A 14,695-nucleotide genomic window follows, 5' to 3' on the forward strand; every position below is an offset into this window, starting at 1 on the left:
AATCAAGACTGTAAACCATTACCGGGGGACGGGAGAGGAGGTCTGGTTCCAGAGCCATTATCTGGGTATCCACTGGCTGGACTGGAAGCCAGTGGATATACACAGGGATATATGTAATTACTGTCTTTTCAAAAGCATCACAGAAACTTGTACATTCCTTTATTTATGATGTGATATTGTGCTACATTGTGCTACATTCAATAATTGGAATGTGAGCATGTGTACTTCTAAAATTGTGGGTTTAGGGGAAAATTAAGGGTGTGACCACATCATGTACTGGTGTGACCAACTGAGGAAGTGAGTGCCACTGGTGCTACCAGAATGAATGAATCTCAAGCATTAGGACAGAAATTCCAATTATGTGTCACATGTTTAATAGCTAATTCTCGTGCTGAATACTAATAACTACAGCCATCAGTTATGATGATTTGAATAAAGATGATATTCCAGAGGTAAATTGCAGCACTTCAAGGCTGCAACATGCACTTCCTTGATGCCTGGGTTGGGGGCTGCTGAAGGGTTATTTAGATTGAGCTGTGTACTGGTATTGCCCAGAGTCTTGTGTTTGCAATGGTATTGATCAAGAAAAGGCAAGTTGGCTTGAAAAGATTTGACCTTTTGGGGCTTTTAGCCCAACAGGCATAATGTTGTTGATATTCTGTGCTGCCTGGGGTTAAATTCAATTTTCTTTAGTATTCAGTTTATTTTGGAATAAGCCTTGCTTTGGGCCGTAGTTAAGGCCATGTTTCATGTTTCTTCTCGTTCTGTTTTTCTGGTGAGGTTTGCTTCCAAGAATTCTTTCCACAAGACACGTTAGTGCGTGTTTACTCTTGCAAGCGTTGATGTTTGAACAGATATTTTTTGCTATCATCTTCCCTCCTGTCAGGCATTTTTTTCCCTGATGATCCCTGTACAGTAGCTGACCCAGACAGGTGCTGTATGCAGGCAGAGTACACTATTTTATACAGTGACAGTTATTGTTATGTATGTTACTGTGGTTGTAAAAATGTACACACTGCCACTTTAGTATTATTTACTTTTATTTTCATATTCTCACAGTCTAGATGAGAGGAATGTTACACAAAATTACTCAACAAAACTACGTCTGGTGGTACAAAAAAGGCACTTTTGATAGTATGGATGCTCTTTCTTTTTGTGGGGATGATTGTGCTGTGTGGACTGTGGATTGACTACAGTTGTGTTTAACCAGAAGGTGGAGGTATTTTGGCAGTGACTGTAAAGTCCCACCTGCTTGATTTTGAGAAATCATAACCTCAGCATTTTCTGATTATATTTCTAGAGATGTCCCAGCAAGAAGTTTGTTATGAATTGTCATGATATTGTGAATGTTTCCTGCATGTGAAATGGTTTTCTCTCATTCAGAAGTTACTTAATGTTACGTTTTTGTTTTTTTTTTAATCCAACAACAAGAAGATCTCATTGAGGAAATATTTGTTTTAAATCAATTGATGTGCAGTTTGGCGAAGATGTGTGAAATATAGGCTATAGTAAGCAAAATACATATTTTGGGCTGCTGTTGTGATGTTGTGTATACTCACATCTGCGTTGGAATAATCTTTGCTTTGGTTTTTACAGGCAACACAAAACATTTTATACTGTAGCGGTTTTCCAGGTTTATCTCTGACCCTCTCTGAATGAGAGCTCAGATTCTTTTTGTGTGATTTGGGTACAGTAGGAGACGAGGAATCCAGTTTAAGCCTTTTCTGCCAAACAGTTCTCTGTGTGTTCCATAAGTACTCCAGAGGAAAAAAAAGCATTTGTGAGAGCAATAGCCTTCGGGGGTTGCGCCAAATGAAAATGCTTTTTTTTCTAAACCCCTCACACCTCACTCAAGAAGTGTTTGCTTGTTTTCTGTTACTATTCGCTCTCTCTCTCTCAATCTCTATCTCTCTTTCTCGTTTTTTACCTTTGATTTGAACTCTGACATCCAAGTCTGCCCCAGGATGTCTGTCACAAACTGCAGTCCAACGTTGTGACAATGCTTTTTTTCTTCCCGTGCCTTTTATGACCTTCTTTTCTTCCTCTTTCTGTTCTTTTTTTCTGTTTTTTCCCTTTCAAGGTCTGGCGCACCTGACGTTAAACGACCAAGGTATGGGTTCATTCCTTTTTATTTTGGTTCTGTTTTTTTTAGAGGAATTGACTCAGCCTCTTTGCCCCCAACCCCTCGAAACTGCCGCTTTCCCTCACAATTTCCTCTTCTGCTTTTACCCTCTCTTGGTGCCATCTCCCTCCATTTCTTCCCAAATCCTCCCTTGTCTTTTAAACCCTTTGCAACATCCTCCCCTGTTGCTGTCCCCTTCTTCCTCTCCTTCCACATCTCCTCATGTTTTTTGGTTGTGACTCCTGCTTCTCCTCCCTCTCCTTGCCGCCATGTCTTTGTGCTTCTGTGACTTCCACCAATGTGTGTCCCACCCCTTGTCCTGTCCTATGGCTCACGTCCTGGACCTTCACCTCTGACCACCTTTGACCCCGACAACCTGACCCAGGGGCTGAAGGTAACACTTTTCTGCTATCCCTTCTGCTTGGGTTTAAACAATAAATAAATAAGGGAAAAAAAAGAAGACAAACTGCTGACTCTATTGGAAATGTGTTTTCTGGTCAAAGTTACGAAAGCAAAATGTGTCCCGGCTCCCATTCACTTAACACTTCAAGGTGAAAGTGTTAAAGAATGTGCAGAGTTTCTGATCACCACTCTGCTGACATTCCCATTGTTTGGCATTCAGATGTTTTTAAAGGGCTACAATTCAAGTTCTGATTTAACCTTAAATGATATGTGTTAGAGTTCCTTTTTATGAGAAAATGTGTCTGCAATTGTTTTGATGTTGCTCTGAACCCTGGATGTTATTTGTGATGCTATTATGTGAACATTAACAGCACAGTTACATCTCACACTACAGCTGTTTCTGCTCTGCCCACCACACTTTTTTCTGTCCCTCACACTTTACTCTCCTCTTTTTTGACCCTTTCTGCATTTGAAATATTTTTCAAAGGAGTTGTTTAAATAGTGAACAACAGCTTTTTTATACGAAAATTATATTCACATTTTGTACTCTTGCAGCTAAAATGCATTTTAAACTACACACCGTGCTCCAGTCTGACTATTGACTATCCCTCACAGTTATGGTCTCCTCATTCTCTGACCTTTTGCTGCCTCTGGCCGCCCAGTGAGGACTGTCCATAGAAAAAAGCGTTAAAGCAAAGTTCACAAGCGAGAAAGGAAGTGAACAAGTGCAGTAGCCAGTGAATGTTGTGACCTTTACTGGTGTGGAGAGAGCTTCTCCTCGTCTATCATCAGTGATTCACACAGACTTTGGGAACAATCCTTTTCCCTTGACTCAGCCCTTAACTCTGTTTCACTGATTAGATTTGTTTTCTCATCATCTTGAGACACTGAACACATTCAGGAAAGCTCAGGTGTCACTTGCAAATTCAGAAAGTGACTTGTCTTGGTTTTAAAAGAATCATTAGGCCCTAATGTGTGAGCAAGGTTTACCAGACACCTATTCATTTTAAAAGCAGTGCTATATAGAGGCTACCACTAACACAGCATAATCACATTAGCAGCAAAGCTATTCTTACTTCCCTTCGATATGGTAGAGTCAAAATAGTTTCAGACTTGAATTGAACCATGGAGATTCAATTCAAGGTGATGGTTAACCGTAGTGTCCGAGCGCCAACTTGTAAATATCACAAAAGGGAGGCTTTACATTCAGTAACAAACAAACATCACCTTTTGGACAGATTAAGCAGCGCAACCCCAAAGAACGGCCAAACCCCTCCAGTACCAATTGCATGAGCTGCACTCTTTAAGTAGTTTTGGGTTTCACAGAGATGATCTTGGTACCAATCCTCTGATCATATAATTGAATAAGGCAGCCAATAAACCAAATCCTGTGGCATGTATCAAAGAATTGAATTGATTGAATTGATGCATAGTGTCTAATAAATGTTGAGAGAAATATGAGTGAGTCACCGATAACAAACAATTCCCACTGTGGGACTGAATTACTGACAGGTACAGTGAGGTCAGTTTGTTACTCAGTGATTTATGCTAAAGTATGAAAATTGAAATAATCTTTATTACTCTGCTCTTAACTGATTTTACCAAGTTAGCATAATTTTTAATACACTGTTATACACTGTTTTTTTATATGTCTGATTTCTTTGGCCAGCCACGCATATTTTAAACCCCAGCTGTGCGCCAGAGCTCATCCCGGGAGTGGGATGTGTAAAATGGTTCCTCTCAGTTGCACAATACCCACTTTTTAACGATCATCGAGCAAGATGTTTACCAGTTCATTGCTCCGATACGGCTCAACACAAAGGCGGAATATATTTTTTTTATCCCCAGCAGACATTTGCTGCCACCAGCAGATGAATCATAACCATAATCCCTTCATCTCCATGCAGCCTTTACTCTGCCTCCATATAGCATCTCCCACAACCTGCTGCCATTTAGCTCTGATCCCTGTCTGTAGTTCATCCTAAACTGGGATGACTATTTATTCCAGTCACTCCCCCACAGCATGATGAGCACACACTAAGATAATACAACATGCCAGAAGAAGGGCAAATCTTACATTAGAGCATCTGTTGCATTTATAGCATCTACTGTATATATGTCCATCATACGCTCAGGAGATGCATGATGGACATCTCCCCTGAGACACACCCTTATCTCAACATCTGACATTCAGGCTCCAATCCACCATGTAAAGGGCATAGTTGTGCATTTCCTGCCAACTTGGCACCCACAAGCAGCAGGATCTAAACTTGAAAGGTGGCTGAAACAGAAAATGTCCTAACTTTAAGGAGGTTGGGATTGTGGAAGATAAGGTGAGGAAGAAAGTTGTAGAGAATAAATGGAATCCATCAGACGCACAGCTGAGCTGCTTTAATGTGCATGTCACTGACTGCAGCTCCCTTCCCTCTGTGTTCATTATTGTCTCAAAAACTTCAATAAGAAGCACAGGCTTCAGGCATTCTTTCGAGGTCTAACACATAATTCTGTTTGGAGATAAAATAAAACTGTACAGGTTTATTTAGTTATCAGAACTAACCCATTCTAGTTAGGTATAGGCTACACAATGAAAACACAAATCACAAGTAAATAAACAGTGGACAGGGATGGACACCTTATTGTATTGATTTCAATGAGAAGTAGCTGATTACACTAGTTTCATCAAACAATGCCAAGCGAGCTGTTTATGTGGATCACCCTATAGCCAGAATAGTATTTGTTCCCAGTAGACAGGCCAAAGAACATCTTAAAGGAGAAAAGTCAATAAATCTATTTAGTCAAGACAAAAATATGTGACATGTTAGTGAATTAGTTGATTTTTACTGAAAGACACCTCACAGCTTCCCAGGCATCAACTTTCCTAAAATCTGTGTATGTCAGGATAACCATGTTTTCAGCGAAACAAAAATGTTTTAGTCAGTGTTAACAATCAGAGGCAGGTGCCTCAGCCATCACATAACCAGGCCACGAAAATCAATGTCAGTCTCCTCTCAAGCCCAGGGCTGTCCTTCACAGCTGCAGGAAGGACAAACCCGAGGCTTCACTCACTGCTGATCTCTATCTGCCTGTCTGTAAGACTGCTGCCAAGCCAACACCTTTGGCCACATGCTTGGAAAGCAACAGATTACATTTAACAAAAAGCACTGATTATTATGTATGAAGAGATTTGAGAGACATGAACTCTGTGCAATAATTATTACCAAACAAAGCAAATGAAATAGGCTCCTTTTTTGCATAAATGTTATCCTAAATGTTTACATCTAAAGAACAAATGACACTATAAGATCACTTTATCTTGAAATAACATTTCATTAGAGGAATAGAGACAAATTCCCATGCAAGAATACTAAATAATATAAAATAATAATATATAATAATAAAACAGGAATTTTTCAGGACAGTTAGAAATAGAAAGGATATCAATTCCTGGTAGTACTGGGGAAAAATTGGGTCAGAATAAAGACACTGAGATTGTGTTCCGGACTAATCTCACCACTCTTAATTGCTTCTTAGATGTTAATATATGGTGAGATGAAATGGTGATATTAATTTTGAGACGTAAGAAACTCTTAACATGCAGCAGAAGAACAAAAGTAAGCTATTTGGGCTAACTTGTAGGAGGGGGGGAAAATTTGCAAGGTGATAAGAAAGCAGTGCATGATTGACCTTGAACAGATGTCGTGGTCAAACTTGCATTGTGAAGGGATTAACTTTGCTGGAGCAATTGTCACCAATACATGTTGCCCAACGTTCACAGAAGTGAAAAATGGGGCAAAACTTGAGGCTTGTCTTGATCTACTTAATCTGAATTTCTTTTTATATTACACAGTTTTGGAGTTAAAAGCCAAAACATGATGATAGTTGATATTCCATCACAATACTGGGAATCATTTTCTTCCTTCAATAGAACAATGCCAAGACAACATTTGCACACACCTTAACTTTTCGTACAGTTTGGTCCAGTTTGGTTCAGGTTTTGTAGTTTCAAAGAAATGATAATTATGCAGGAGCACTCTCATCAGAACTTGTCAGAGGCTAGAGATGACAGTCCTTAGGGTATGTGCACACATACGCATATTTTAAATATACAGACCTGGACTACAAAGCTGCCCAAAAAAATCACTTTCTGCTTTATGCTCTGAAGTTGGCTCCATCTAACGCCACAAGCTGCATTGAAATTGCATGAAATCTGTTTTTAGGTTTTGGTAGCTAAAAATAAGGAATTACAGATTCATCCTGAGTAGTAAGTTGTGTCCAAACTGTCTAACCACAAACTAAATACGCGATCTGAACATCAAAAAATATGAAATACTTATCACCGACTCAGTTGGGACCTGATGAGATGAGGGGTTTCTTCACTATACTTTTGCACTACCATGGTTTCAGTCATGAGTAGCAGTAAACCAACATAACAAATAAGCAAAATTGTGTTTGAATGGAAATTGCCTCATTGTTAAAAAACTTTGTTATTGCGCTGACCATCATGGGAAAGTAACCTAATAATAGTGTAATTGTCATATGTAATTGATTATATTTTGATGTTGTCTTTCCACTCCTGCTGGCTCACTAACTGAAGCTCTGAATACAATATTATTTTGGTCACCTTGCACAATTTTAACCATACTGATCCAGTTTATACGTAATGTATCAGTCTCATGAAAGTCAATATATAGTCGTATCAGTATGCACTAAATGTAGCCTGTTTCCTTAGCCCAGCCAGCTCCAAGCTATTCACATGTCGCTCTAAACAGCTGCCCTCAAGGGTGTTTCAGCTTTAACAAACTAATTAATGGTCCCTTAAATAAATAACACTGCCGTTTCTTATAATAGGAAAAAATGTGCGAGTTAATGACTCTAAATCGCTAACATTTCCAGCCCCTTGGCTTTGAAATTGCAGATGCTTTCCCCCACGGACCATTTGGTTTCTATTTGAATGTAGTCCCCCACCGCCACCTCCTCTTTTGGAGAGGCCAGCAAGATGCATACTGGGAATCAAATTAACCAGGCCCTGGGAGACTGTCTCTTGGCAGGTTTAATGTAGATCTCCTTGGAGATAGTGAAGGGAAAATGAAGGGAATATCCAGCCTGATCTGTATCTAACCTCGAATGTAATAGACTAGGTCCAGGTCAAGATAACCATCTCTGTCTAAGCTCACTGAGGGTAGTTTATGGAGTCTATCTGCCACTGTGTTTGGTCTAAGCTATTTAAACACAGAGAGAAGTGCGGTGACGCTCAGCACAAGTGTGAAACCAACAGGAATAAATGCTTCATACTTTATGCTTTTTACGTATCATTGATGTATCATTTTGTGGATATATCAGACCCACACTCGCCTTTAATTAAAAAGTTAATGTCAGCCTTTTAGCGTTGTTCTCATTCGATGAATATGAAGCTGTCTAATTAGGTTCGCAAATTATCTCCACTCCAACACTTGTCTATGTCTTGTCTAAGCACTTCACCTCAATTGATTTATGTGACATTTTAATCAGAATTGACACAAGTATGCATGACTTCACTATTACTGCAATATTTATCATGGATTATTTGGGCTCAATATTTTAAATGGTACTTAAGATTCTTCACTGAATTGTCAGGCAGACACCAAATTCCAAAATGATTGTACATAGTTTTGACATTAACCTACTAATTGCATGTACAACATATTGGTTTATTGTTTCCAAAAAAAACCCCCAAAAACTTTCACTTGTACCTCGCGCTGAGGAATCAGTGTGTTCCAAAAATCAATTTGCATCTCCGGCTCAAGTCGTGCATATCCAGTACAAAAAAATTTCTATTAGTCTTTTCATATAAATACGGCTCTAAATTAACCTTGTTATTAATTGCATGTTGATGGGTTTCTGGGAGCAGCCTATTCAACTCAAGTTAAAATCTCTCCAGACCTCTACATGTGTACATGTACAAGCAATACACACATGGAAAAACATACGCTCACATATGCAGGAAACAAACCCACACACACCAGAGACAGACAGACAGACAGACAGACAGACAGACAGACAGACACACACACACACACACACACACACACACACACACACAGTGAAGTAACTTATTAAATTGGCTCTGGCATGTTAGCTGAGATAAAAAAAAGAGATACCAGCAGTTTTCAAAAGGAACAGTGCTTTATTAAAAAGAAATGACAGAGCAGAGGGAATAATGGCATAAATACAAAAGACCATAGTTGGTTCAATATTAAACCTTCAGAAAAAACTGTGCGGCAGAGTTAGCTTGTGGGCAGCAATAAATTAACTGTTGAGGTGATATAAGAAAAACACTTTATTGACAAAATGCCAGTAACTCAAGACAACAAAATATGTATATAATGTTCTGAACATTGAGAATATTCAAATTATGTTCTATGTCTTTTTGATTTATGACCTAAAATATTGATTCATTTTCTACCACTGTAATATGGGGTACTTTCTCTTACTCCAGCACTTTATGGCAAAGGAGCTGACAAGTGAAACAAACAATCAATAGAACTGTCTGGCTCTAAAATGATGCATTCACCAAACTAATAACTGCATTCAAAAATGAATAGTACATAACTGAAACACATAGCGGATCCTTATTTGGCCAATAAATATCTCCTTGGAGAACTCTGAGGCCACTGAGATCATCATTTATAAATGCACCTCGGTTGTGCTGCTTTGTTATCTGAGGAGGTGAAAACTTTCTCCTCACATTCTCCCAATTGTCAAAATTCTGTCAGACAGCAAGTGATTTTCTGCAATTTGAATGCAACAGGGTTCAACTGCTCTGCAGCACTGTTAACTAAGGCTGTGCTGCAGCATGATTTAACCTGAAGTGACGAGTGTTTATGAGTAGGGTTGAAATAACTACAGCTAACTCCTGATACAGCTATTATAATGCTAACACCCCCGAAAAGTGTCTGATCGATCACAAAACGGAGATAAAGCAGACAGAAGTTGTTTCTGTCCATTACATTTGTTTTTAAATTAAGTTTTTGGAGTGTTTCATGCTCTTAGTCAGAGACAGTATAAAGTGAATCATTTATGTCTTCACAGCAAAACTTGAATAATATCTGATCAAATATGAATTACTTACATTTCCCTTTTTATGGCTGCATCCCTGATGTCCAAGTTGTTTAAATAAGCATTGTATAGTAAGACGAGGACTAAGATTTGTGTGTTTTTTAAACACTGGAAATAATATAATTTAGCTTTTTAAAAAACACAATAATAATCAATTAATCAAAGTAATAGTCCACAAAAAATCAATTAGCAAAATAGTTGTTTGTTGAACTCCAAGTAATGATTCAACAAACTAATCTCACAGCAACTGAACATAGATTTAAACTTAATCCTACTTTGAAGTCTGAGATCACTTGCTGAAAACTACATAAATAGGGGGGGAAAAAAAACATGAATATAACGATCCCTGGTTACTGATACTTTATGCTGTTTTTATTAGCACAATCAGTACAGTTTTTTTTATTTTGACAAACAATATTGCCTTTCTTTATTAAATCAGCTTCATTTTACTCTACAATTATTATAGCAAACCAATTCAGTAATGCCAAATGTTGACATGGCTCAGCAACCCTTTCCTCTGGGAAAAGTCTTGTGATTAAATGAATGCAGTTCAGTTCAGCACCACCATCACTAAAAAGGTCAAGTCCTCCTTCAGCAAGCAATGAACAACATGACGCTGAAGCCGTTTCTAGGAAAATAATTCAATGATCATTCAACAGTGTTGTTGGTTGCCTATGAATATTTAAAACATTTTCATCCAGTACTGTCCATTTTAACAAATGACTAAATTAACCTCTCAACAAAGCTTTAATTATCATCTTGGTAAAGTAGGAACAGAATTCATATTCTAATGAAGCTTGAAATGTAACCTTTCTTAATCTTAAACAAGGTTTATGGTGATGCAAAATCGTTCACGCAGCATGATTTCATCCACTTAAATTTCACCCTTCTTGCGCATCCCAATGGATGATCATTTGGAATTTTTTAGTAACCTCTGCTACCTTGTTCAGCAGCCTGGGCATGGTGGGCTGTCTGGCTTGAAGCCTGCCAGGCTGCTGCAGAGACATTAGGCCAGGATGACAGAAGTCCTCACACAGGCAGCAATTTCTCCTGACACAGCAGCAGGCTAAAATGGATGGAGCTCTACAGCAGCCTGAATCTGCTGCACATAGTCCTCAGCCATACAGGGAAAAGGCTGGGATGAGTAGATGTAGGTCTGCAGCGTCAGTGTGGCTGTACTGTTATCATCAGAATTCCTGTGTCTTTGACTCTAAAACAAAGTAAGAATAGAAAAGAAATGAAAACATGTAATGCTCAAAAGATCAATCAAAACAGTAATACTGACATCCTTGCTTCATGAAGCAGATATGAAAGAGGACTTGTCCAAGATTCCCCCTAAAGCCACACAAAAATGTATGTGCAAGGTTACTTAATGATACTGATAGAAAGTGAAAAATGCAATCTAATTTCATATTTCCAATCAGAAATGTCAGAGTCAATAGCTAAGGTCAATGATGTAAGGGTTAATCCCCGTTAATGGCCTAATCACAATCATGAGGCTAGTGCTTATCGACAGGGCTACCCTGCGTGACCTTCACCAGCTCCCTTGGGTGAAGCCCATGACAGTGCGAGGTGTGTGACAGTCCTGGTCCGTCAGCCTCCCTCTCCGAGATTGATCGGGGGCCTGCATTGTGTTTTCCAGGCCAGTCACACTTCGTTATTGGCAGCCTCACTTAGAGAAACTGACAGGGCACATCATACACTCAGCAAACTCCCACTTTACCAGGGAATGGACGCACTCTGCTGTTCACATGTATGCACACACACAGTAAATCTGGGTTGCTGCTTGACCCATAATAAGACTCAATCCAAGTGCTCCTCAATTAAATCAGATTATCATGTGTTTTGTTTTTGTTTCACTTCTTGAGGAAAAGGAAATCGTTTATATTGAGGGGGATTTAGCCCTGGCTGGTTTCCAAGTACAGTGGCAGTTAAATGTAAAAATGACTCATGCATACATATGGACTATACACAATCATATTTGAAGAAGTGTGAAATCACAATTAGAGCTTTTTAGGTTTTCATTAATATCACCATAGCAATAGAGAAATGGACTTTATTACAGCTTTGCAAAGCAGAAGGAAAAAATGGTCCAGCATCTGTCTGTCTGTGCATCTGGACTGAGCTTTACTTTTACCACCCTTTTAGTCATATTTACAAACTGACTTGTTTCAATCCAAACTTCGTGCAGTTAGCAAACTCCAGCAGTTATTTTGGAGATTCAAAAATTTTAAACTGTTGTAGAAAAGCCCAAAATTAAGTCAGACTTGCCTAATCATTCCAGGCTGATTCATGCGAAAAGATATGCAGAATCTTGGGAGCCAAAATCTAACTGAAAACTAATTTACCAGTATTTTTGCACTGTCAATGCTAAAAGTAATCACAATAATATATTTTACAGCTGTCAATTGTATTTAAGTTGTATCCCAGACCGTCTGCTCAGTGAAGGCAAATACATCTCTCTCTTTTTAATTTCATCTTTACTTCATTATTGTTCATTTCCCTCTGTAAATATGCATAACTTAGTACAAATTGGGCAAGCCTTTGAATGTCACACAAATTGCCTGGAAGACTGGGTGGGTTGTGGACCGCAAAAATGTAATGTTTCATATTATCTGATACAGGGAGATAATAGTACACTCATACCAAACTTGATTAAACCCAAAAGAACTGAGACGTTTTGGCCTGAATGTGATCTAATCTCAAAACCCAGGTTTAGAGCGTCATTGAAAGGGCAAACAAAGCAAAACTGAAGCATTTATTGGTGAAAGCTAAAGGAAATACAATGGCGATTTTTTTGTGCTAGGGCAAGGTCCACTATAAATCTGTTACATATGAACAATGACAAGGACAGAACTGGTAATCAAATCTGGGGCTGTGAATTTCATCAATAATTACAGGTAAATAAAAAAACAACAAAGAAAACAAATCTTGTCTGTAGACCCATTTAAGAAAAAACTATGTATGGTGTGCAAGACTGTACACTAAAAACTACATCATTACACAGATCCTTCAATTTAACAACAAAAAACAAACAAACAAAAGATTGTAGAAACATCCATTTCAGCATTATTGTATTTTTTTTCTTTTGGGGGAAACAAAATGTCTGGAGCATTTTCATTTGAAATGCCATGTGGAATTTCATAACGTACAGTTAACTCATTGGGCTTTAGTTGGAATGATGGCATGACTTGCTATCTCAAGACCCTCACGACTGTAGGCATAATGGCCAAAGAATGGAGCAAATAGTGCACAAATCCCAGTTAGTCATGAAGTCAGTTCACTCTGGTGTAGGGTGTTAAATGCATCCCAAACTAAGGTGATATTTTAGTGCCTTAACATTAGCATGTTATTAGCTCACAGATATATATTTAATATTTAGAATGATTAAATGATTTCTCAACAACCTAGCTCTACTAGAAATAGGCAGTGGAGTGGCAGATAATTTGTAGAAACTAGTGCAGCCTATGAGAGAAATATGAAATGCAGGAACGTTGATGCTGACGTTGGACTGCTGCCCTCTTCGTCTTGTTAGTTGACCCTGAGGTCAGGAGTAAATCTAACCAAGAGAAATGCATTATTTACCATTAAATGAAATTTTGTCTGTGGATAAATTTTCCAGCTATGCACCCTGCTCCTGAGACTCTGCTGGACAGCAAGGGTAACATTCTAAAGTTAGCACCAGTCGGGACCAGTCTGCTGCATGAAATATTAAAACAGTGATTTAAAAGAATTGATTACCAAAACAAAAGAACCAGTTGAAGGACTGTGTATGTAAATAGCCCTGTAACACACAACACCACAGCTAGTGTAGCATGATATTGGCCTTCTTCAAAACATCTGACTGATGTGACTGAACCCAAGATCTACTCCATATGGCTTGTGATATGTAACCCTGGGATTCTGAAGGAAAGAAAAAATTCAAATAGGGACCCCTAGATCCCAAGATCTCTCTCTACACTGTTTTGCTAATATCTCACTACATCTGACCTCTTACTCCTACACTGAGCACTGACCTCCTGTCTGCCTGTGCAGGGTCTCAGAGGAGGGAGAGAGACGACGCTGTAGAGTTCAGTTCTCCGTCTTGACTTACTGAAGGCTACTTGTTGCATTGCTTCTTGGGAGTTCTTTGTACTGCTCTGTTGATTGAACAGACGAAGTAAAAACATGTTATTGACAGAATAAGAAACCAAAAGCATCGTAGGTGCAGTTCTGCTCGAGTGCACTGGAGCTGGGCACCGCCAGGTTTTTTCTCTAAGTGAATGTGTGAGTGAAATAAAATATTCACAGCTCACATAATCCGGTTGAAGCTCATATGCATCAGCACAGTGAAATAAGTAAGTTTTTCTTCAGTCTATAGCTGGCTAACATCAACTAGTGAAGACAAAAAGGCAGCAAAACAACCCTTCATTCATCATTCACTCAGCTGATTTGTTAAACTTGTCTTACTTAAACTCACTTGCCTGCAGGAAATGAGAGCTTGCTTACTGCGTTTTCATAGCCTGGCCTGTTAGATAAGTGTGGCCTCTGCCTGCACTGTAGCTTTTCCTCAGAATGGATGTTTAATTTGCTCAGCACAAGTAAATGAAATCATTCAAGACACATACCTGTATTAATATGCCTGTATTACTTAATGTCACACTAATTACAACTACTACATCCGTGGTATGACCAAATACTTCTTAACTAGATATTTATCTGCCTGTCGCCGCCTAATATTCTCAACATCATGAAACTCATACAGTCAGTCTAACGTTTAATCCTCTGGTCAGTGATAATCGACTAATGTACCCAAGTAAACTTGCACTGTAGGAACAGCAGTTAGGCGATATAACCTTTGAGGCAACCTCACTGTGCACATGTAACCCAAATAATGACATTTTCTATCACAAATGCTAACATTGATCATAAAATCAAACAAAAACAAATTGAAAGTCCCATGCATTTCAAACAAGGGTAGATACTTTCAGGCGGTGAATGACTCACAGAATTTCCAAGGAAACTAAATATATTGACCCATTGATGGATGGAGGCCATTAATGCTTTGAATACAATGTTGGCTTTGGCTCAGAGCAG

General features: G+C 38.7%; 1 protein-coding gene across 8 annotated transcripts in view; it reads left to right on the forward strand.

Annotated features, from left to right (window-relative positions):
• Positions 1-14,695, forward strand: part of nrxn2b (neurexin 2b) — a 623,496-nt gene that overhangs the window by 171,883 nt on the left and 436,918 nt on the right. For 7 of the 8 annotated variants that reach the window (XM_076725432.1, XM_076725438.1, XM_076725436.1 and 4 more), the window contains exon 4: positions 2,081-2,110. The exons of the other annotated variant lie outside the window; for it this stretch is intronic. In XM_076725432.1, the coding sequence (XP_076581547.1) occupies positions 2,081-2,110 (30 nt within the window). The remainder of the gene's footprint in view (positions 1-2,080; positions 2,111-14,695) is intronic. 8 annotated transcript variants of the gene reach the window in all.

The sequence above is a fragment of the Chaetodon auriga genome, chromosome 24 (assembly GCF_051107435.1).
Source record: "Chaetodon auriga isolate fChaAug3 chromosome 24, fChaAug3.hap1, whole genome shotgun sequence".
Lineage (NCBI taxonomy): Eukaryota > Metazoa > Chordata > Actinopteri > Chaetodontiformes > Chaetodontidae > Chaetodon > Chaetodon auriga.